This window comes from Indicator indicator, chromosome 5 (genome assembly GCF_027791375.1).
Source record: "Indicator indicator isolate 239-I01 chromosome 5, UM_Iind_1.1, whole genome shotgun sequence".
Taxonomy (NCBI): domain Eukaryota; kingdom Metazoa; phylum Chordata; class Aves; order Piciformes; family Indicatoridae; genus Indicator; species Indicator indicator.
Window position 1 is genome coordinate 20495036 of NC_072014.1, and position 25816 is coordinate 20520851.

At 39.0% G+C, this 25816-nt stretch overlaps 1 protein-coding gene across 1 annotated transcript in view; it reads right to left on the reverse strand.

Annotated features, from left to right (window-relative positions):
- The window catches only part of RAPGEF4 (Rap guanine nucleotide exchange factor 4), a 144817-nt gene that overhangs the window by 70280 nt on the left and 48721 nt on the right, over positions 1 to 25816 (reverse strand). The window contains exons 5-6 of the mRNA XM_054381362.1: positions 5535 to 5607; positions 3582 to 3646 (exon numbers count right to left, since the gene is read on the reverse strand). Of these exons, the coding sequence (XP_054237337.1) occupies positions 3582 to 3646; positions 5535 to 5607 (138 nt within the window). The remainder of the gene's footprint in view (positions 1 to 3581; positions 3647 to 5534; positions 5608 to 25816) is intronic.

Sequence of the window (25816 nt, forward strand, 5' to 3'; positions counted from 1 at the left end):
ACACTGCAACCCGACCTCCCCGGTGTTCTAAGTACTCTTCTGTATCTTTTCCAAAAATGTATTTGAAATTATTATTGATTTTGTAATTTTGGCTTTAGAGTTATATTCATCTCACAATCCCAGCTATATCCAACTCCACCCCACGAGAATTTTTGAAAACTAGAGCTAGAGAGACCAGTGTACTGGTATTAGATTGACTAGATAAAAAGACCAAAGCTGTGTTATTTTCCTTTAGGTAAGATAGCTTTAAAGTCACTTTGTTTCCATTCCCTAAAATATAACTGAGGAGAGTAGCATACTCTATCTCAGTATTTTATGCTCAATTTAACTCCTATATTGAATTAAATGATGTGCAATAATGTAACCCTAAATGCAAATGAGTTATTGTTTGGTAAAAAAAGAAATTTCTTTGCTGCCTTCTCCAAATAGAATTTTTTAATAGATTTTAATGAACTATGAAAACCAAACATCCCCATATGGTGAGAAAATTTCAAGGCATATATTAAAAGAAAAATCTTAGGTTACTCATCGAAAGCTAATACAAGTGACAAGAGAAAAAAAATTAAGCTATGAAGATGAAGCTCAAATAATTAGCAAATATGGAAAACCATCTATTACAGTTCTTGTAAAAGACTCAGTACAGGCTAAAAGATAATAATATGTATTTCATATTTCCAGAGTGGAATATATTATATTCAATTTGAAGTAAGTTATTTATAGTTATAAATTTCCCTGGAAAAATAAAACAACACACGCACTCCAAAGGAAATCCATCATTACAATCAGGATGACTGAAGGCATTATCTTCTTCTTTCTAAGATTGTAATGTTTTCTTAATATATGAAATATTTTGGGGAACTTTCTCTGAAACTGAGAAAGTTCCTCACTTAGTGTATTTCTGGACATTACAGAGTGGCCTCCAGCCATCTCTGAGCTCTATTTGTAGCTAGTCTCACAGGCATCATTCTGGCAATCTAAAGTAGTCTAAAGATGTCCTACAAACACCTCTCTGTCCCTAGATGAATGTCTATCCCTGATGCAGTAGTTATTTTGACAGTCAAATACCACCCTAAAATAAGCAAAATATAACACATTTATAAGAGGGCTGATTTCTGGTACCCTGTTATTTGGTATTTTGAATAGCTGGCAACAATTCAGGAATTTTTTCCCTGCAATCCCAGTATCTCTCTCATAACTCAAAACTGCAGGGCACAAAGATCAATGTGTCGTTTAAGCATTAGAGCAGTAGTGCAGTTCAAAATTGTGGAACTCAAGCTTCCAAGTAATAAACAAAATACTTGGTTATCTACTATTGTTGCATTTACCTTTCACTCAATATCATTAAAGAGAACTGTGGCCATATGGCAAAACCACCAAACTAGGATTCATGAACCACTTCTATGATGTATAGGTTCTTCTAACACATTTGTCATGGAACTGAGCTCCTTCAGAGTGAAACAAGGTGACAAGCATCTGTCACTTGTTTACTTTCAGCTTCTCTCCACAGAAATGTGTAAAATGTGGGAGAGAGAAAAGGATGGCTGGCTTATATATGTTTTGGAAAGGAAGTCAATATGGTTTGCAAGGGACCTTGTTCTTGTAGAAGTCATTGCATATGTGACCATTACTTTGTGTGGGAAGAGTCCTGTTTTGCCAGAAATGCTCAGCAATTGGCAGCAATATTAATCACTAAATTTTGATCAATTTCTAAAATACTTTGTACTTGAAAGTGTATACCACCCTCAGCTGAGCATCACTGCTCATCACAGAATCACAGAATCAACCAGGTTGGAAAAGACCTCCAAGATCATCAAGTCCAACCTAATACTTAACACCTCATGAAAACTAAACCATGGTTCCAAGTGCCACATTAAATTTTTTTTTAGCACCTCCAGGGATGGTGACTCCACCACCTCCCCAGGCAGCACATTCCACTGGTCAATTCCTCCTTCTGTGAAGAACTTTCTCCTCACCTCCAGCCTAAACTTCCCCTGGCACAGCTTGAGACTGTGTCCTCTTGCTCTGGTGCTGGTTGCATGGGACAAGAGAGCAACCCCCACCTGTCTACAACCTCCTTTCAGGTAGTTGTAGACAGCAATAAGGTCTCCCCTGAGCCTCCTCTTCTCCAGGCTAAACAACTCCAGCTCCCTTAAACTCTCCTCATAGGGCTTGTGCTCGAGACCTCTCACCAGCCTCGTTGCCCTTCTCTGGACATGTTCAAGTATCTCAATGTCCTTCTTAAATTGAGGAGCCCAGAACTGGACACAGTAATCAAGGTGTGGTCTAACCAGTGCTGAGTATAGGGGAAGAATGACTTCCCTGAAGGAGGAGGTACTGAGGAGCTAACACCTTCTAGGAAAGAGAGATGTTTTTACCTTTTTTACCTACATGTTACCTCTCTCTGGTTCAAAAAATACAACATCTCTTTGTTTGGATCCTATGCTTGGTGCTCTCATCAAGAGATCAGGCAAGCCCCCTTATCTCACTTACCTCAAAGAGTAGCACTGAAATGCCAACATCTTAGAGAAGCACTGAGAATTAACCCCATAACTGTTCGTAAAATGCTTACAGAATTTGCATCTTTTACAGAAGAAAGATATTATCTAAGTATCTAAGACTTATTACTCACTGCATTGAAAAATGTTTATTTTCCTACAGGATAAGGCCATGTATGTCAGGATGTAGTATAGCATTAGTGAATAAGACTCTAGAAAAAGGAACCACATACTGTTACATTTATACATTTGTACCCTTGAGGAAGCAGGACAGACAGACAGGGAGAGGTGGAAGTAGTTATTTTCACATTAAGGAAACATGCTAAAAGATTCATTGTCTTTATCTGCTGTCAAAATATGGTTTTTGTGTAACAAAAATACCTTTGACCTTTTAAAGGCATTACACAAATGCATCCAATTAAACTCCTATGTCCAGAATGACAACCATCTGTTTATTACTACAACTTTTCTACTCCTGCCATAAAAATTCTAGTGTTTACAACAAAGCCTGATACTATTCCTTCCCACTATTACAACAACTTTAAATCCAGCACAAAAGTATTTATGAGTTTTTCATGTGGGTCCTCATCTGGTTAGACTGAAGGCAGAGAACTATTTTGTAAACAGGAGCTGGGACATAAAGCTGCTCTCTGAACACAAGGAGAAAATACACTCTGAGCACAGGGCCAGAACAATGCCTATGTATCACTTAAGACCCAGTTAAGCCTTAAAACAGGATTTAACTATAAATTTTATTTTCTGTTGGCTATGCACTGGTCTTGCCACGGTGCTGCTTTCCCTCTTTACCCTCAAGACCTTTCATACAAGGATAGGACAACCAGATTGTAATACTTTGGCAGCAATACACTTTCTAATAATGCTGATCCTGAACCAGTTTCTTTGTCCAGTTAAACAACACAATGTCTAAAGCATCTTTGCAATTTGTATACTGTACTCATGCATCAAACACATGCATTTGGTCTTCGTTCTTTTCAATTTAATGCTGGACTTTCACTTTTTCCATTCCCAAATCCCTCCCCCCTTCCCCTCCAGCAAAAAAGAAAGGCAGAATTAGCTGTGATTTACCTTATTACAATTCTTAGAAACCTGGCAAAGAGCACTACTTGACATACTGTCCTTATCTGGTATTCCTAAAAAAAAAAAAAAGAGCACAGAAAATAATTGCATACTGTACAATCTTTAAGTAACAGTGGATATATTTATCAATAGAATAGGGAATTGGAGGTTTCAATACTTTGACAGCATACACATTAATTTATGGAATTTTTAAGAGTAAATTCAGACAAAGGTTTTTGTATTGTAAACACATACCCAAAAAAGACAAAACCCCTATCTTGTGTAAATGCTATAAACAGCTTGCTAACATAGTACTTTCTCACAACTTCATAGCTGAAGTATGTTTACAAGAATTACTTATATTTTTTCATTTAACATTACCTGGTTTCCAGAAACAAGTCAAATGTGACATTGAGTTTGCACAAACTAGCACTGCTATGCTATGCTGTGCTGCGCTGTGTTGAGCTATGCTACTGTTTGACAAATAGAGCATGCTCAGCACATAACATGCAGGACAAAATTCCAGATGCAATTGCTAGTCATTAGATATTCTCCTGATAGAATCTAAATAATCCTCTGGCAACTAAATGAAAATACCTTGATTTACTGAAGTGATGAGTTCCAAAGGCTGCCCTTGGATTCATGTCTACAGCACTATCCCACAGACTGACAGTTTCTCATGAGGCAGAGACACATCACACTTACTTAGCTCTGTAACTGAGGTCAGGGAGCAGCATGTTTACTGCAGGCTGTCTGCCTAATCACTAAACTAGGCTCCCAAGCCAGTTGTGTAGCCCATCCTAACTAAAAAAACAAGCCAGTTTATTAGATTTATTTTCATGGCCATGCTCCATGGAATTCATGTAGCCCGTGTAAGCAAGTAAATGTTCTATACAGCATGCTTTAGTCAATAGGCCTGGTTCATAGTGCAGATTTGTGCACAGCTCTGTGTACACTTGTATACAGTTGGTAACACAGGCAGGCAAGTTCCAAAGTATTGCCTAGTATCTGTGGTACTAATACAGCTGTAAAACTGTAACACTGGAAGGCTGTGCTGCTATTCAGCGAGAACTGGACAGGCTGGATACATGGGCAGAGAGGAACCCAATGAAGTTTGACAATGGCAAGTGTAGGGTCCTGCATCTAGAAAGGAATAACTCCATCAACAGCACAGGTTAGGAGCTGACCTGCTGGAAAATAGTTCTGTGGAGAAGGACCTGGGAGTCCTGGTGGACAAGTTCACCATGAGCCAGCAATGTGCCCTTGTGGTCAAGAAGGCCATGGCATCTTGGAGTGCACTAAGAAAAGTGTAACCAACAGGTCTGCAGAGGTATTCCTCCTCCTCAGTTCTGGAGTACTGTGTCCAGTTCTAGCTCCTCCAGCTCAAGAGAGACAGGAAACTACTAGAGACAGTGTAGAGGAGGACTATGAAAATGAGTAGGAGACTGGAGCATCTTTTTTACAGGGAAAACATGAGAGACCTGAGGCTCTTTAGCCTGGAAAAGAGACGACTGAGAGGGGATCTTATCAGTCCTTATAACTATCTAAAGGGCAAGTGTCAAGGGGATATGGTCAGATTCTTTTCAGTGGTGCCCACTGAAGGATCAACAAGGAATAAAATGGAAGGTAGAAGCTCCACCTGAACATGCAGAAAAACTTCTTCACTTTGGGGATGAGAGAACATTGGAACAGGCTGCCCAAAGAGGTTGTGGAGCTTCCTTCTCCAGATAGATTCAAAACACATCTGGATGCAATCCTGTGCAATCTGCTGTAAGTGCACCTGCTTTAGCAGAGGGATTGGACTAGATGATTTCCAGAGGTCCCCTCCAACCCTTACCATTCTGTGACTCTGTATAATACTGAATTTAACATTTGTATTCCAACACCCCAAATCAGAGGACTGTCATCTTTCCTTTTCTTTTATCTTTTTTTCTAATATCTGATATCTATTTTCTTACTTACTGTCATTGTTGGAGCCTGTTTCCATAACTCCATAAGGAGGAGTGAGTAGTCCAGACATATACTGTCGATACTTCTGAAAGACAGTGATGACACATTCAGTCAGGTACAAGTGCATAAAGATATTCAGTGGATGATGTGGCTGCTGCCTTGTGCTTCACATGCATACAAGCAATCTGAGGCAGTCAGACACATCTTTATTCTTGACACTACAAGGTCTGCTTTCTTGCCTGAAGCACAGTGCCTTTGTTTCACCAAAAGCTGTGCTAAAACAGTTCCTTCCTTCATTTTCCTCAAAGCATGACATTGAGGATTCTAATAAATCAAAATTGTACCTAATTGTGTGATTTCCCATACAGACTGTTCATAAGATTTTTGAAATTACACTACTTCAGCTGAACTGAAGCTAGAAAGATACTTTATTGCAGGGATGGAGACAAGGCTGTTAACTAAGGATTCATGAGAATCATGTACCACTACAATTTTGGTGTCAGATTTGAAATATACAAGATTTAGTATGAAAACTTTGAATGCTTAATTCAAACGCACTAAGTTTGGTTTTCAGAAATGACAAGGTTATGAAACACACAAACCCAGCACCTCATGTTATGTATATACAGAGAAACTGTATTATCAGACCAGACTGTAAAAATTATGTCCTTTGTATCACTGTAAACTACATAATTGTAACTGTTGTCAGTAAGTAGTATTTTTCTTCAGTGAATGCTGGCGACGTGATCAATCAGGTTCAAAGTTCTGTCTAGGGTGGAAGAAATTCACAGAAACTTAAAAATAAAACTAAAGGAAAAAAATGTCCTTTTATGAAATACAAATCATTCAATGAGTAGGTGACACATTTTTGTTCCCAGTCATACTTAGGGATAAACAGTTATAATTCCCTTTTGGAACTGCCAGAAAACAAGCTTGTGCAACAGAGGTGCCAATGATCAGTGTAAATGAAATGTATTGTGCAGTCCTTAGGGTGTGCAGTGAGCTGAACATCAACAACCAGCTGAAATTCATGCAGGTTTCAACTAAGCACACGTACTAACCGAGACAAAATTTCCACCTTTGGGTGTATTCACTTTCAAAATGTTGTCTGCTGGATTTTAACAAATGCTTGAATTATCCCTTTAACATTTCTTTTTCTTGTGGATGGGAAAATATCACCAAATCTAGCACTAAAGACTGAAAGTCTTGGATTCTAAATGATAATAAAAGCTTCAAAGATTACATTAATCTTAATAATCCAATACTATTTTTAGACAAGATATTACATTCCAAGGCTTAGCAACATATTATTTAAATCTCACCCATAATCCAGATGAAAACTCATGGGAGTAAAACTATTATATCCCTGGTCAGTCACAGAGAATAAATACTATTTCATTTGGAGATAAAACTCGCCTATTCCTTTCCCTGAACTGTTCACTTTCCCGTACTCTGCATCCACTCCTATGCCTGGAACTCAGTGAGAGTAAGAACATGAAAAATAAGTATTTTCTCAGGTCCACTAGTAAATCACATACAAAAAAAAAACCCATAGGAAAAAGTCTTTTTGCTTTGTCAGGTGAAAAAAAAAAGAAGAACGGCACAATGGGTTGAAATAAGTCTATTCAAATAGTAGATAAATGTTTTGTTCTACCTTCTACTGAATTTGGTCCTGAAATAGGATTTAAAAATGGAGTACTGAAATGTTTCTTTTGGGATATGATAAAATCAAACTTATTAGGCTTTTGTGCTTTTGTTTTTCCTCACTGTTCAGATGATACCCATTTCATTGTTCTGTTTTTTTGCAAAATAGCCTTCTCCCAGAAATACATTATTACTCTACATTTAATCCACCTTGATAAAGAGCTTGAATTGTAAGAAGACAGTAGTTTCCTCTTTTATTTCCTGTACCACATCCACAGTCATCATACACTGCATGGCAGTTTCCTTTCTGATTACTTTGCTGGTACTTTTCCTAACTGTTCTTCTTATGAAATGAAACCTACAACACACCACATAATTTCCAAAATATCGGGAGGGCCTAGTTTACAAAAAATACCTACAGGTAGAATAAGTCAGAGTTGTGTATTAAGACTCTAAAGGAGGAACCTAACCCCATTTAGCCCCACCTCAGTATGCCAAAGCCCATCAGGAAAAAAAAAGCACAGACTGCCATGGACTTCAGCTCTGACATCTTCCACACGAAGATCCCACTCAGCCATGGGATGAGCCTATTTACGAGTCTGACACAGCAAGCCCAGCTGGCAGTGTTGCTGGTGAAGAAGCTTGGGCAGCCTTACTAGAAGAGGCACTAATTCAAGACATGCCCTCAGAAAGCTCAGAGATTCTTCAAGGGATCTCTGCAAAAATTAAATTATCTTCTATACCTGGGTGTCTGGAGGGAAGGTTGCTATGACTGTCTACACACGGTGTCCTATGGAGATACCTTGGTGGGGTGCAGGCTGACATAGGAGGTATAATTAACACCTAAAATTGTGTTACCTCATCAGCCAAATTAAATGTCATGGGACACTTATTTGTCAAGAAGTCAGGGAAACACTCTTTACTGGGAAACCTATGTATGCAAAGAGAGATATAAGGAACTGCATAAAGATTCACAGTATCAGATGGAGTAATGAAGTTCCAGGCATGAGATCTCTGGAAGCTGAGATAATGAGTAAAACACAATACTGACTGAGTCCTATTGTGTTACTGTAATGTCTGTAAATGAGAAGAAAATGCAGTACAGTAAATTGTACTGGTAGGTGGCATTTAAAATCATCCTGAAGATTAACAGATTTAGTATTTACAAAAAGCTTTTGAAAATGTATTCCAGTGGTGGTATGAACTCTGGAAAGGTTTTCCTTACGAAAAACAGCAACAGTTATCAAATCATCATAAGCTTGTTTATTACCAGAAATCTTCAAATTCTGTAAATCCAACATGACAGCAAGTTTTAAAACTACATTCAGTGACTTATTCACTCTGTCTTCAGATTTCTACCAATTTATGAACTCTTATCGTGTAACAGCTTAAAGATCAGACACTTCCTGCATCTAATCAGACAGCACAAGCAATAAAGACAGTACTTTTTCCTCCAGTTACTGAACCACCTCATATCCATTCAGCAGTGAAAATGAACATGACCTTTTCAGCCACTGCTGTAGTCCAAAGCACAGAAGAGTGCTGACAGGGAACAGCGGGGATGGGAGAGAAGGATGGAAGAGAATCACACACTTGCCTTACTAGGGAGGTGTTGTAGGTGAACTTTCATACCATCATTTCTTGCAGCTGCTCATTCTCAGGTTTTTCAGAGTGTTCATTTCCATGCTCTTAGACTCTGAGTTAGCTGCATGGTTTTCAAAATTTTGTGCAACTATTTTAGTAGATCCCTTTTTTGTGTGTGTCTGTTACCTGAGTTTTGCATTCCTTCTGTTCCAGCTGTGCATACTCCCACAATGGCTGCACTTGGGGAATAGATGCTGTAGCTTGACAGTGTGGGCCAGCTTCTCTATTTTCTTTTGACAATAAATAATTGATCACTGATGCTCTCAGTATCTCTGTTCTTCCTCTATGTTGGCTGCTCCAGTCATACCATTTTGGCAATGAACACCTTCCTTGTGAGCATTACTCACAAGGGTGCATTGCTCCCATGGTGCATTGTTTCTTCTCTTCTCTCCTCTCCAGAATAAAGAGAAATGTGAAAGAGACTCCCCAGAGATCTCTGGGTCCTCTTTTCACCCACCAACCAACCAGTGACTGCTGTCTCAAAGTCTAGATCTTTGCCTCTAGATTTGATGCTCTGAAGACTGCTCTTCATTGAACTGCCAGATGAAATCTCAGGTCGTCTGCCTACAACCCATTAGTGTTTTCCAATAAAAAGCATGTAATGTCCTTACATAAACAAACAAAAAAAAACAACCCAAAAAACCCAAAAAAACCAAAAAATGTGAAGATCTTACCAACACTTACTGAGCAGAGACCATTTTGTATTCATCAGTCTGTCAAGTCATTAAAATGACATAGACAAAGCCTGAAATAGCAGAAGTGAAGTACCACTCAGTCATATTTGGATAAAATAAATACAGGAAATGCCTGTACTGAAATCGCTGAATCCTGATCCCAGAATTAGTACAGTTTATGTAACAGCAAATGAATCTGCATATCTTCCATTTATTTACTTATTTACCATCTTCTGACTGTTTCTGCATGGCTCTAATCAACTATGCTTTACATTTTATCTGCTCTCTTTGTTTTGAAAGCATGTATTTTTCTGCCACATTCCCACTTAAATCCATTTGCAGTGCTTGAAAAGCTCTGTGTGCAGAATTGCTTGATCACAGAATCCTCTTGAGTTTTGTAGCCAAAAAGAAAAAAGCACCCAGCTCCCTGAAATCATGCCAAATAGCAGAATTGGCTACCAGATAGAAACCCAAAGATAAGACTGCATTGCAAAAAATCAAATCCAAGAAAATTAGAGCATGAGCGCTGATTAAACAAATTGCACAGCCTATTCTGTTCCATCTAATTTAAATATAGAAATGACATCATGCAGCCCTCTGATTCTGTCTCCTAGAGGAATCCACTCAGGAAATGCAGTTGGGTGGAGAAACACATGGGTGGGAGGGGTGGGAAAGACTGCAAATACTTAAAAGCAGACAAAGAAGAACAAACAGTCCATTTGATTTATGTGTTTTCTTTTACTACGCTTGTATAACCACAGAATAGATAACGTATTTATAGGAGAAAATATAACAATTTAACTGCCTTTAACGTGCAGTTCAAATTTTCAAAAGTGACTGAAAAAGGGTATTATACAATTCCGTATTTACTTTTTCACAGTGATATCTGTATTGAATCTGTTTGCTTTAAAATCAGATGATGACAGTCAGTGGCAGTACTTCAAACTGAGTACAAGATCAGAAAATAAGGCTACAATCTCCTTTTTTTTCCCCATCCATTATCACTTGTGGGAGAGAGAGGCAAGTAAATCACGCCTTAGCTGGAATTCTCTGAGTGATGAAAGTGGCAAAATAGAACTTCACCCTTCTTCAAACTGTTCGGTGATGCTAACAATTGTAAATTTGCACCATTGTTAATAAGCAAAGCTAGCAGAAATGTCTTGAAAACAAAGAGCAGAACTAAGAAATAGGTACCCTTTTAACTTAATTTTTCTTCCCTCTACAGCCAATCTTCAAACCTACATTGACAGCACTTAAATCAAGCTAAGTCTGGCATCATCTCACGGATCATGCATAAGGGAAAACTGTTCCACAAAAAGGTCCTGAAGTTCTGGGCATAAAATACTTCCTTTTACCCTCAGGCAATCATGCTTCCTATTTTACATACTCTGTTTTAATGAGGGGAGAAGCAAAGATGTGCTTTTTCAGATGAGCTTATTCTGCATGTGCTATGCAAAAAGACAGCGTACAAGGGAGATCATAGACAGGTAATACGAATCCTTGCAAATACAGGATAAAGCTGGCTGTGTTCTGCTCCTTGCCTGGGCAGCTACAGGCTGCTTCCTACCCTATTTCTACCACATGATGGGCCTTCCTGAATTGACTGTTAGCATTTCTCTGGAGCAGAATTTCAGGTGAGACAAAAAGTCTCATCAGGAAGACATTTATGTTTTTAAATTGCTTTGACAAGAATAGTCAATTCTGTAATTGCAGCACCACATGCCTTGTTCCTGATCACGTATCTTTACCCATAGAGCAAGGGAAAAGGAAGGTTGGTGTGTACTAGAGAACTCAGAAGTCAGTAAGAGCTTCTAATCTGTTACTGTTCCACCCTGAGATTGTCACCTTGAAAATACATCAGGCCTGACACACATGAACAAGAAATTTTTGCATTAATGCTGTGAGAAAGGCTTCATATGAGGGAATGCATGGGCAACTAGCTATATGCTACTGCAAACCTCCCAGTGTAGGCTGTGCTTTGGCTGCGAGTTGAAGTCATGCCTGTTTAGTGAGATTTTGTAAAGTTCCTGCAGGGTTTGTACAGTCCTAAAATTAGGGTTTAAGTGCAATTTAAATGACACATTGGACTTATGTTGACACTGTGTACAGCAGTGGCTTTTTATCCATTGTTCATAAACAGCTTCGCTTCTTCCCTCCCCTTATATTATTCTACAAAGATATTTGAAATGAATAAAGGAAAAGCAAAGTGGTGAGCTGGTCTGTAACCCTGCTTTTAAGCACACAAATATGTTCATCTAGAAAATTGGTTTCATCTGGAAGGAAATTCGGGATTAAATATTAATTCCTCTACAATCAACATAAATCTCTTAATGAGTTCAGTGGGGTCAGTCTAACGCTGTGCCCTTGCTTCTCACAGAAATCAGCACGTATCAACTTCCCACACTCTTCTAATATTAAAGGCTTCATTTTTGTGGACAATCCTTCAAAATTATTGTTTCTCTTCAATATCTTCAATAAGAAAGATATTTCTTAAGTCTAAATAAGGAAACATATAAGGGAATTTTCCTTACAACATTAGCCTTTCTTCAATGCTTTTTAAATGTCATTTTGAGTACAGTATGAACTGCTTTAAAAGAAGCTTGTGCAGCTCATTCTGCAACACTGCTGTGAAACAAAAACATGAAGGACAAGACAAAATAAGAGGGCAAAACCTAAAGAAAAACTAAATAATTATAGTTCAGGAAGTATGATTGAACATAGTCTGCGTCTTCTAGTGTATGGACAGTAGTGTATGCTGAAACAGAAAATCATTCACTATCAGACTGGTACCACTTCACAGGACCCCCAGAGCTGGTGAGGGACTTTTTAGGGTGTCAGGTAGTGATAGGACTAGGGGGAATGGATCCAAGCTAGAGGACAGTAGATTTAGATTAGATGTTAGGAAGAAATTCTTCACCATAATTGTGGTGAGACACTGGAACAGGTTGCCCAGGGACGTGGTGGAAGCCCTGGAGGTTTTTAAGGCCAGGCTGGATGTGGCTCTGGGCAACCTGATCTAGTGAAAGTGTCCCTGCCCATGGCAGGGGGGTTGGAACTAGATGATCCTTGAGGTCCCTGCCAACCCTGACAATTCTGTGGGCCTGCAACTCAGCCAGCAGTCAGTGCAATGGCATCACTGGAATTACCTTGCCATCACAAATCTCTCACGGGTGCAGCTGTTCAAATACAGAGTTGCTTTCATGCACTGTGTGGCACTTCCCCACCAGAGTTCACAATAACACTTCAGCTACTTTGTAACATTGTGTTTAGCTACATTCCCTTACACATGCAGGGCCCAACAGTTCATGACCCTCATGTTTGAGGCTCCCTATAAATGACTGTAAAACAGAGTTGATTCTGATAGACTGGTACAAAGCATTTTATCTGAAGATGTAAGAACACAGTGGATGGCAATGACTGCTTTTTATAAAACTGAAACACAAAAAACACTAATAACAGTGACTCAGCTGTGACGTAACACAGGGATTTGGTAAACTGCATCAATATTCTGCAATGCAACAGCCTTATTTGGATGGGTCAATTTTCAAGGCTGTTCTCTCTGTCTGGAGTCAGTGCAAGTGACTTCCTCAAACCGAAGACATTTTATTTAGCTGCCAGTCCTTCACCAAGACTAAAAAAAACCACATGCCAAATGCTGTTCTGTGATTCCAGCACAGTGTTTGTTTCTCATGCAATCCTTTCTTTAGGAAAAAAAATAATGTAACATTATTCATTTCACCTCAGCCCCAGAAACATTTTCAAACCTCATCTCAAGAAGGGACAGTGAGGAATGGAGACATGCAGCACTGAGAAAGAAAGTTAAATGTTAGAAAAGAGAGACACATTAACAAGAAATAAAAAGGGAGTAAGTGAAAATGTTTTAAAGAGCAATGGGTGAAGGGCAGGAGGAGCATGCAATACACAGCTTAAGCAGACTTCTTCAGTCCACTGAAGAGATATTTCAAGGAGTGGACAGACTTCAGAGATGAAGGCTTACTTTGAGAAAAGAAGGGAAACAAACAGTGTGAACTGACTGATAGATATGCCCAACAAATCAAGTTTCTCCCTTCTCTTGTTGCTGCTGAAGAAGCAGTTCTACCTGTGGGTGTCTCAGATAAGCAATTTCACAATAGGCAGAAACCAAGTTCCTTAAATTTGGCTGTTGTTGAGATAGTTTAGGCTTAAGGATTCTGCACATGGAGACGAACAGCACATAATACAACATCAAGCCTCTGCAAATTTTCCAATCACAAGGTTAATCTCTATTTTCCACAGTAAAGCATTGTTTACATTTGTTATTTTTTTATCTTGCAGTATCAGGATGTGATTTATAAGCAAAATTAGAAGAAAACAGCATAGAAAATATAACCTCTAAGGCATTAAAATAGTATAAGATAACTAGACTCTAAACTACTCTGCAATTCTGAGGAGTAACTTGTTCAAAGAAACTACATTAACATTGTACCAGACTGGTTCACATGGGCAAAAATAATTTAAAAAACCCATTTGATAACCATTTCAAAATTACTCAAAATTTGTGGTTTGTTTTTGGGATTTGGTGGGTTTTTTTTGTTTGTTTGTTTTGGTTGTTGTTTGGGTTTTTTTTTTAGCTGAGCATCCAGCGTTTAGCCTACTCTGACTAGGCTGACACTTCAGTGTAGGTGGGAATTTTGTATAAAGAAGCCTTTGTTTTCTACTTATTTCATTTTTCGAATGGAGTTTCTTCCATACTATAGATTGTCTGAGGTCCAGCTTTGCTAAGTTTTGCACACAAAATGAAAAGTCAGATCTTGTCTCTCCCTCCTCCAGAATGTCTCACAGCGCACTCAGAGGCAGGATGCAAGTTGTACAGCACAAAAAGCACAGAATGGCAAAAGTTAACTAAATACAAGAAAAGGGTTGTTTCACCATTGATGTGTTTGTTTACATAAAAATAGCCAGATTATGTCAGAGCATGAGGAAACTGAGAACAAGAACCTCACAGCTTTGGCATCCATCAGAAGACAGACCTCCAAAGGTTGAAATGAAAATGCCTTAGGAAACAATCTCCCATCTGAAAGAATGTTTGTCACGTTCTTGCTAAAGCTATTGACCAAAAGGGAATGCAATTAGTAAAAAAAAGTCAGCACTATCCACTAGTTTGAAAAAGGGGTAGCTGAGGGGAGACCTCCTTGTTTTCTACAACTACCTGAAAGGACATTGTAGAGAAGCTGGTGCTGGTCTCTTCTCACAGGTAATTAGCGATAGAACAAGAGGGAATGGCCTCAAGCTTCACGGGAAGAGTGGTCAGGCATTGGAATGTGCTGCCCAGGGAGGTGGTTGAGTCTCCAACTCTGGATGTGCTTAAAGGTCATTTGGATGTGGTGCTTGGGGATATGGTTTAGGGATGAACCTTGTAGAATAGGGTTATTGGTTGGACTTGGTGATCCTGAGGGTCTAATTCCAACCTGAACGTTTCTGTGATTTCTGTAAATGGAGGTTTAACTATACAGAACCAGATTCAAAGAGTTTATATGGAAGGATCACACAAATGATGATGATGGAAGACTCAACAATCATGAGAAATTGGGTTGCTGAAGACTCACTAACAGACCATCAAATGTGGACATATATGATGCATGCAACAACACAGCAGTTTTGTGAGGCAATTTGGCAAGGAAATTCCACATCTGAGGGGCAATGGGAAAAGCTGATTCCTGCACTAAGACTGCTCCAGAAACAATTTACCAAGCCCAAGCATCCAAAACTTGTCAGCACAAATGCCTAAGTACTAGCCTCTTAGGGGAGAGACAACTTCTGCTAAACTGGCAAAAAGATACTCAGTGAAACATTCACGGAACTTAATTTGCCAATCCAAAAGAACTGGCTTGTAAAAGTATCTTTTAAATCCTATACTGGGTTTAAAACATTATCTATTTGATAGTATGCTTATTAGGAACTGAATCCATTTTCTGAACTTTAATGTTTGCATTCCACTTGGGCAAACAGCCATTTCTTCTGGGTGCCCGCTCACACATGGCTAACAAGAATTTCATTAGCATATTGAAATCTCAACCTACATCATGAGATGGATAGGTTTAATATAGTCAGAACACACAGTAGATAATTAATTTTCAAAGTAAAACATCTTTGTAGTCCATTGCTTTCAATTTTTCACTTCTTAGCTATTTTTGTATTTCCTGTTCCCTCTTTATGGAATCATGTTCTATTTGCTTTTCTAAAGGATGTCAAGAAGGTATTAAAATAAAATACACTAAATTTTAAAAAACCAGGATGTGTTAGGAGATCCCACCACCAGCACTTCATGAACCCTGGCTGTTCTTGGTCCAAACTCAGTAGGAATTATTAAATTACAAGGGATAATGTTTACACAAAGCAAACAGCAGAACCAGATAAATCTGCTGGTTTTACATGGAGGGCAAACTAAATTGGTTTTCAGTAGAGGAAGAAAAATAACAGTGCACAATATTGCTTCACTATGACTTTAAACAATTTCTCTAGATTATCAAATGAAGATGAATGGATTGTTTAAGTGACTACGTGAGTACATTTTGAAAATTCAGACAGACTCAACAGACATTACAAAATGCCTTGCTGGGAGGATACAGTAAATAACCCTTGGCTCTGGCTTTGCAGTTGCAGCTGAAAGAACATCTTGTCCACTCATTTCCTATTCACTTTTCTTAACATTAAAGAGTCCCCAATAATTTCCCAGCCTTCTTACTAAAAGCATACCCAAGAAAACTTTTGTTTGTCTTATAATCATGGCCACAATGTGCCAGACTCCCGGTACTCAACTGTGGGTACAAAGACTGTTCTGCTGGTATGTTTTCCTAATGAAAGGAATGCAGGCAATCCCTACCTTTTCTCCTTTCCTTCTTCCCAGTAACTTTTTGATTCCAGCAGAAAAATTTTAACCAAATTTGATATAGGGCTCAAAAAGCTAAATAAAAACTAGTGATAGGAGAGAGGTCCCAAATATAGCATCACTACTAAGGGAAAAGAGGGCAGCAGTCTTTGTCCCGCACTTCACTGGGTTAAGAGCCAGATGACCAGGCTGTACACACACTCCAGCTCACAGGTATAAAACTCCAAATGCCACATACATTGTCCACTACCAAGTATATACATCATGCAGGTTATGGTAAGTACTGGTGACAAGAAGGAGCAAAACCAGAAAGTAAACAAGATTCTTCAGTCCTTCTACTCACAGAAAAACTCTTCAATTGTTTTCATTTGATCTGTTTATATTTATATTCCAAACTTACTTTGCAACTTCGATTCGTACTATTAGCAATTCTTGTAATTGTGTTTTCATTAAGACCACACACTGATGTCCTAAAGTTGCAATTTTTTCAATTTTTGTGGACACCAGTACTGAAGATGCTAAGCATTTGCTGCAGTGAAAAACAGACCATGGCCACTCTTATGCACGCCTGACAGAAGTGAGGCAGTTTGTATTGAGAAGTCATCTGCATGCCTCACCCTTTTTTTGACAGCAAGAAGAATAATTAATTCTTGCAGCAAACGTATTGCTATGCTGGGATGAGAAAAGACAAGGTCACTGGTAATACTAGAGACAGAAAATTGAAGGGCTACCTAATTTGCAATGACCTACACTTCAGTCTATTTTTGTCAAGCTCTTTCTTTGCTATGAAGCAAGACAGACAAAGCTTGTTATTGTCACTTTGATACTGTGTATCCACTCATCAAAGAAAATCTTTATATATACAGTAAAATAAGCTACAGCATGAGTCACACTGCAAGAGTCCAAGCTTCTTGAGTGTTATGAGGCACCAGAGGAATCAAACGACTTGCATACGAGAAGAAGGCATTATCCAACAAGCCACAAGTACAACTGTAGAACAGCTTTTAAGAAAGAGAGAAAAAGCTGCCTTCATATCTAAATCCACTTCACATAATTATTCTGTTAACTTACAAATTTAAACCCATATTAGACACAAGTTTTTAAACCATATTGCAACAAAAATCAAATTAAAAAATCCTTATAGTGGTGGTTTTTTTCATATGGTGCCTGCTGTTTATCTAATGTGTCTTCCTTTGACAGCACTGAGAGGAATTCAGTGTTCTAGAATAAGGAAGCTGTACACAAATACTTAAGTGGCTAGTTTTCAGTTTACAAGTATTTCTTTACATACCTGCTGGTTGTTTAGGAAGCATCACAGAACGCAATTTTAGCATTATACTGCTCTTTGTTTCATAAACTTCTGCGGAAATTTCTGTGGAAATCTTGATATGTCTAAGATGACAGCCACTAAAATCTCCATTTTATACATAAGATTAGCACTTGCATAACTCATGTGGAGTCAAAGTGCATTATATACTACCTGAGTTGGAACGGATCCTCAGCTGATACAAATTAACAGTTTCACTGGCTTCAGCAAAACTGATTTGTACTCATTGATCTGTTCCACCAGCAATAGTAATCATCTGTCTTCTGATGGGAAGGCAAACTGTCCATTAACTAGTGATGAAGACTAGATCTCAGGAGATCTCTGCCACAGTCCCAAGTATGCCCCCCAATCACCATAACTGACACTGTTCATTTCTGCAGTGGGAGGAGCCCCACACAGGCAGCCTACATTCCACCTGCATCCTGGCTCTCTTCTGTTCCCAGGCTCTGCATTGCCTTAGCAGCAGGGAAGCCTTGATGCTACAGAAGAATCATACAACAATTTAGGAAATTGTTTTCACCTCCAAACTTTAGCAAACTTTGATCCTATGAAATCACAGTAGGTTCCAAAAGAAGTAAACAAAAGCTCTATGAAAAATAGGTAGGATATACTCTTGTCAATGCCTTGTAAAATGCCTACTGGTGTTTTCTCATGGCAAAATCACAAAGTTTTTACGTCACCAGTATCACCTAAGTTTAGTACACTTGACAGGTATTACAAATATGACATGATTGGAAAGCACAGAATAAACAGGCCTGCAGATACACTGAATACACTGCCCAGCAAGTGTCTGCAGTGCTAGCTCCACAGAGCTAATCCTTCCTGCAAACTGAAACAAATGGGAAAATTCAAACAAGAGAAAATAAAATGCTACTACCTGAATACTTCATAGGGAATTATTTGTAAGCAATAGCATGGATCAAATAATTTCAAAAGAAAATAGCTACAAGCATCCAAAAATGCCTTCTAATAAAGAAGTGTGCAAAAAAAGGAGCAGATGTAAAATGAACTAAGATGGCAAGTAGACCAACACTGCCAGAACCAATGCCTTCCTCCAATTTTATGTCAGGGTGACCTTTTTCCAAGACATAAAACTCAAATCATGCTCATATATTAGGTTAATTAGAGCAACACAGATGTAATATGGGAGAGGTTTCCAGACTGTATACCAGTAGCAAAAGTTGATGGCAGCCAGAAAAGCTGTTTCAAGCTACCAGAAGATGAAAGGCAGAAGTGACAAGACACTTTCTTTGTTGGAACAGCTGTCCTAACTGAGAAGTTGATTGTTTTTTCTCTAACTTGCACAGAGCTGCATTTTGTTTAGATTTCTCAGCATCACCCTAAACAGTAAACAGAGCAGTAACACACATGCACACAAGCAATTCCTATTGAAGAACAATTATCTCCAAATTTGTTTCTTTTAGAAGTTTCTGAAAGATGAAAGATCTTTAATTTTCAGGATCACATGCTAGGCATTGCTTCCTATCAAGAATTAATACTACATTTATGTGTAATTTTATGGTTCTTTTCCCAGGCTTTGCAGAGAAGTGGTCAAACTTCTGCAGCTACAGCATCCAGAAGCCAGTTTTGTGGCAGTCTCTTGTCATGCAGCCCAGGCCATACTCTCTTTCTGCATGGACAGGTGGCAGATTTCAGTCTGCAGACACTGAAACAGCCTGATGGGCAGCAGGAGGCATTTGGCTATTTCATAGCATGGTGGCCAAACAGCTGCTCCCCACTACCTGACAGGAAAAAGCCATAGGCCTAGTACAAAGAACCTGCATACCAGGTTTGACCAGTTGGGCTCCAGAGATATTCATGAGAGATTGTTTAACTTGAACTCTGTAAGTAAATCACCATCCCTGTCAACACAGCCCAGTGGAACGCTACCAAATTGTTTCATATTTGTAAAATGCTTCAAGATATGTAAAGATCTCATAGAACTGCTAACCAAAATAATATTATTCTGACATTGTATTCCTTCAGGAATAGCCAAACACTACAGTATGTAATTGGATTGATTTCTCTTTAAATATAGATCATTAGAGCTCTCCTGAGATTCCCATCTGCATCAGTAAATGTGTACAAAGAACAACTCTTTGATTATCTTACAATGCAAAACTCCATGCATATATCTGCAATGATTATATATTCAGTATGTTCCCTTTAATGTCAGTACATCAACTGTGTTTCAGTCGAGATTTAGCATTCATCATCACACTCAGGCAAGTTTTGTCTTGCCTTCTCATCTCATACTTGATCTGTCTCTTTAAACTTGGCATTTGTAGCAGCCTCTCCCAGCTAGCTTTTAAAAGTAGATTTTTCTCCCTGCTCAATAAGCAAGGGAACAGTATAAAATTTCCTTGTTTATGTACCACATCTGGTACTGTGGAAAGAACAATTGCAAACCTTACTGGGCAGCAGAAAAAATAGCTGAAAATCCTCCTGTACAGAGGACGGCTTTATAGCACCTATTACATATTACAGGAAAGGTTAGTAGATTTCCTGGCAGAATATAGCACAGTATGTGGGATTTGACTGCTGTATAGAGACAAACAACTGAGAGAGAGAGGGCTTTCCATCAAACACTAAATGATGAACCACAATCTGCTTTTCCCTACACTAAAAACATGTCAAGAGAAAGCTGGCAGGAGTCTACACATCCTAATGTTAATATTTTGAGTGATAGCCTACACAAAGCATCTGCAATAAAATAACCTTCCCTACTTAATTCACCAACAAGCTGAGGGCACAAAAATTCCCAAAACACTGCAGTAACTTAAGCAACCATGCTCCATCTATAGCAATGAATTAGATATTTCAGAAACTACAGAGCACTGACAGTCAGTGACCCCAGGGACAGAATTTAACAATATTCAAACACTTAGAGACACAATTACTTAAGCACTGGGCTTCTTAACAATCCCACAAGAAGTATAGACAACTTGAGGCTTCCATGTGACCTTATGAACTATGTTTACCAAGCCTCCCATTCCAGTAAGAGGGTTACTAAACAAAGATAACCCCCTATTCAAATAGAATCTTAAAAAGGGGCACCCTGATGGTGAAGTTCACCATGGTAATGGCAGCACCTAACAGTGTGCTCTCTGATTCAGGGGCCAGCAAGCAAAGAAGAAAACTTGTTTCTTTCTTTGCACACTGGTAGGCATCCCTTCCTCATGAACTCTAGACAGCACAAGTAGGAAGAGAGGGCATTGATCTTCCAGTGACTTTTCATTGCTTGAACTTTCCCTGTTAATAAAGAAATGTTTCTTTCCAAACCTTTCCATAAAATTCTAGCTCTTTAGTTATTTGTCAGCACTCAACCATCACATGCTCCTTTTAGAAGTAAACTCTATAGGAGCAGTTGAGAAAGAAGAACCTTGGATACTGTCAGTGTCTTCAATGTCTGAAGCCAGAACTAATCTGCAGAGCCTAAATAATTGTCAGGTTGTTCTACAGCCCCTGTCTGCAAAAGTACTTCCTAACTAGGAATCAAATGCCTACAAAATCCTGCCTTATGCATTTGTGGAAACAACCGCCAAAATTAACTTGGAATGTTGCCATGCACTTACGTAAGGTCATGACATGATGTGGTTACTTGCCAGTACCAGTATTTACTGAAGTGGAATAAAGTGCTATTCATGAGCTAAAAGACAACCCAATGTTTTATTCAGAATTCAAATGCTTTTTTCCAAAGAGGATACCTTCTCCAAAGGGGTAAGCACTGGGCTGATTCTACTTCCTTTAATGTCAGAGGCAGCTTCTGAAAACAGCAGCCCTAATTTGAACCATTATGCTGGCTGCTCAGCGCAACTCCAGTCTGGCAAGCCATCACTTGGCTGAAGGTAAGGAAGAAAGCTGGCACAAAACCAGGAGCTTGGGCACAATGGTGACTAGGGATTGAGAAAGCTCTCCTGGTTATACCTTTTCTGATTGTGAGTAGGCTGGTGGAAAGATGGAGAAACTCTGTTATGGTAAATTACATTTCAGAAGTGTTCTGTGTAGGGGGTGGCAAGGACCATCAGTGAAAGACCAATAGAAACCCATATTACAGGTCCATTATGACTAAAAATATTCTTGCCCACCAGTGCTACAGGGACTATATATCTCTCACAGGCCTCCATTCTGTCTAAATTCAACACAATGAAGATTACATTCAGGCACAATTCCATCTAATGTACTCTTAAAGAAGTTCAAGTCAGTAATGGATGCAGCTATTCAGAACCTCCCTCTTGTAATGCTCTTACATCCTCTTCCCTCCCTTCTGCAGTCTATTCTTCATCAGCATCTAACAGTTATATTCCCAGCTTTAAAACTTTGTAGCAGACATTGATGATATACTGAGCAGCAACATGTGATGTTACTGTCTACAAATCTCTTTTCTTAGAATTCCCATTCTGAAGAACCAGTGCAATCCTAGATTACATCCAACCCCTTCCATGTTTCCTTTCAGCCCATGGCTGTTGGTCATGGTTCCACAATACAAAGCATACAACTCAACAATGGCCTAAGCCCTAACAGCTGTTGGCTTCTACTCCTGTGTCCAACATTTCGTCTTCTTGGCCAGGTCTGTAAGGATTGTGAATGGGGTTCAGAGGACAGATTTGCAGAACCAAGAAAGAATAGCCAGAAAGAAGCAGGGCAAATCTTGAGACAGTATTTGCCTCTTTGTACCATGAGAAAATAAGCAGTCTGCCACTTGCAAAACTAATCAGAGCACACACTAAAGAGCCAGAGCACTTTGTTTTGCTTTCTAATGTTACAGGAAGTTGTTTTTACATCTTACATATAACAGCAGTCTTTCAATGGAAACAAACGAGTCGCATACATATGTACATACTGCATATATTTCACTCCATACTGCATTTCAGAGTATCTCATTGAAGCAATTTACTTAACATCAGTCGAAAGAAAAACATAACATGGGGGTTATTCAAGATCTATTTGTATACTCTTTCTTCTCAGAAAAATGGCCTCTCTTCCACTTAAAGAAAAGCTAAACCAACAGTTTGCTCCCATCTACCCTGAATTTTCATGCAATGTCTCATTGTCTTCAACTGCAAAAGATGAACATCCAGATTAATCAAACATTCCCAATCATTTACCTTCCAGATCATGGAGCATGTGAAAAAAAAATTTCTGACTGCTACTGGCACCACTGTTGCTTGGCTTATCCACAGGGCAGGGAGAATCTAGCTACTAGAGATTGCCAGCATATTTTACTTCTAAACAAGCTTATGGTTTGAAAAAGAGTACTTTGGAAGTAACAGTAGCCCTTCAGGCTTTGTTCTTTCATTTTAACATACTTCCTACTGTTGTTTCTGCTAAGAAGTCAGTAGCCAACTACTGAGAAAAGAAAGTCAAAGACCTTTGCAGGAGATCCGCACAGACCCAACAAGACTCGTTCAAGGGGACTCATTTATGGACCCCTAAGTCTTATCTTAGTTCTCATGAGCTGCTACATTGGATTACATTACTTAAAAAAGAAAGAGAGCAGTATCAAATCCATAGACATTGAATGGGGAAATCCCTTCTCTTTACAAAGTGCTATCAAGACATTCAAGTGCAAAATTAAATAGATACAAAATATGCTTCTTTCCTTGCCCTGATACCCCACTTCACAGCATATTCCAGTAGACTGATACAGTGTTAAGAATTCTGCTAGTGGATTTAGGTAACTGTACAACGAATCCATTCATTATTTTCCCTCCTAGAGTCTTCTGGAGAGTATATAGTCCTATCTAAAGACTTGGCTGTCCTTCTGATCCATCAGAGTATTAAAATGGACAGGCATTTGGACCACAAGTCCTTTTGAGAGCAGATTTTATTAGCAGCCATGCACTGCGGTTCATAAAGAAAGCAGCAGGCAAACAAGTAAGGAAAAAGAATGGTGCAGCATCTGCATGGGTCATATGCACAGCCACCACTTAAGTGACCACAAACCTTATCTGGTTTTGATGTAGGGCTCTCCCAGTCAGGACTTGGGGTTTTATCCCACATTTTAAAGCATGTCCTCTCCCTCATTTCCAGAAGGGAAATTTAAACTGAATCTGTGAATGCATCTGGGGATTTAGTCATCTCCAGACTATCTCTATGAAAAAAGTAGTAATGAAATTTATCTAAAAATCAACTAAGTCCTCACCCTCCCCTGCAATTCCCCCTGAAGCACTCACTGAATAATGTGCCAACTAAAAACTAGAGAGTCCACAATGTGTTAGTCATTCATTTACAAAAAGACACGGGGCACCCATTTTAATGCTGTAGTCACATTTTAATCAAATATTAATCCTCAGAGGTCTTTGAAGGGAGGAGATATGCTCTCTTTGATAAGCCCGTTCTGAAAATAATTTTTTGCTTTAACAGTCAATATGTCAAACAAGAATGCAGCAGGCAAGTCATAGATTAAATAGTAGCATCAACAAATAGGACTCGGTAACATCAAGCAGGAGTCACAAAGCACAAGCTGAGGGAGATGGGACAGTAATCAGGACATGCATTAACTTTTAAAGTTTGCCATTGTCCAATTGTTTTTGGATAGCGTGCATGACAATGCAGGTCATCCACTGGAGCAGGCACCTTCAGACAAGGGGCTGCAAAAGTTCAATGCCTCCTTGCAGCAGAAGTTCCATGAGGAAATGTGACTTGATCTAATTTTGGAATCTGGAAAAAAGACAAACATTAGGAAGGAAGTTTAAAAATATTTGGGAAAAAAAAAAGTCCTTTCAAAGAAAAAGGAAACTTAACCCAGACAAATTCAAATAGCAATAAGTCGGCATCAAACTGCTGTGACAGGTCACTCTGGAAACATTTTAGGTGAAGAATAGGAAGTCACTACCATCTTTGGATAGGTTTAGCCCAGTGGTTCCCTGTATGTACTGGTACTACAGACCTCCATTTGTGTCCAACACGCATTGAAGTCTACTGAGTTAGGTCTGCACATTGCTCCATACAGTTTCAGATGCTCCTTTCTACAGAACAACTTTTAAAACAGAAGTCTGGAATGTTCCAGACAGATGATCAAAGTTAATAGACAGGAGATATAAGAAAAAGAGCCATAACAGAGGAAACTACTCTCAGGTTTTTTGGATAAAGACTCAAATTCCTAACTCTGCATGAATTTTCCAGTACCATGCACGCACTGCCAGCTAGCACAATCCCCCGTGGGTTTCTGCAAGACTGATCAGGCCAGCAGGGAGCACTTGATAAAGCCTCTCTCACACCTTGTGGAAGATTGGGATAACCTCAATCAGCTCCCCTGATTTACCTGGTAAAAACAGGTTCTAAGTGACTAGTTTGCTGAGTCAATCATTTAGCTTGATCAGTTTTGGGTCACAGAGAAATGAAATTAAAACTTTATTAAGTAAGCCCTAGTTGTAGGAAAGTAAATGCTCATTATGTACTAAAATGGTCTAATTTACATTACAGCATTTCTCAGATGGGTGAATGGATGTTTGCCTCATGTCCCCATTCCCACTTTGTTCTCCTCTTTCTCCCTCCCACCTTTTTCTCTGATACCTCTGTAAGCAGTATAGAATTTATTCTGAGCCAGTGGAAAGGGGGAGGATGGGCAGTAAGCAGAGAAAAGAGGGTGACCAGCTCCTCCTTTCCTCTTCAATCCTCCTCTTGCACAGTGGTACAACAAACTGTAACAGTAAAGATGGAGGAAGGAAAAGGAAAGACATAAAGCATTTCAGAAACATCCATTTTGAAAATGCTGGTTTTCCAGTAAAGGTGTTGAAATGTTAGAATTAGCAAACATAACTGAATGTAAAGGAATTCCAACTAGTCTTTCTAAAATGAAAAACCACGGGCTCTAGGTTCCTTTCCCTCTGTGTGTACGAAATGTGCACAAGAGTCAATTAGATTTCATATATAAGGAAGACAAAATCCACCCATTTACCAACCTCCTTCCATAGTGCCATTGCTAAACTTTAAGTACAACTTCTCCTGTGAATATATTCCATAAATTTCAGATATCTTTATACCAGACAGCCCATCCTAAGCCTCCTTTTTTTGCTCTAAAATGCTCCAACACTCTGCTGTGACCAATTTTGAATTAATGAACTAAACAAGGCCCAGATGGGTAAATAATGAGCAGACAGCACTGTAGGAAGTGGTTATTTATCCCAAATCA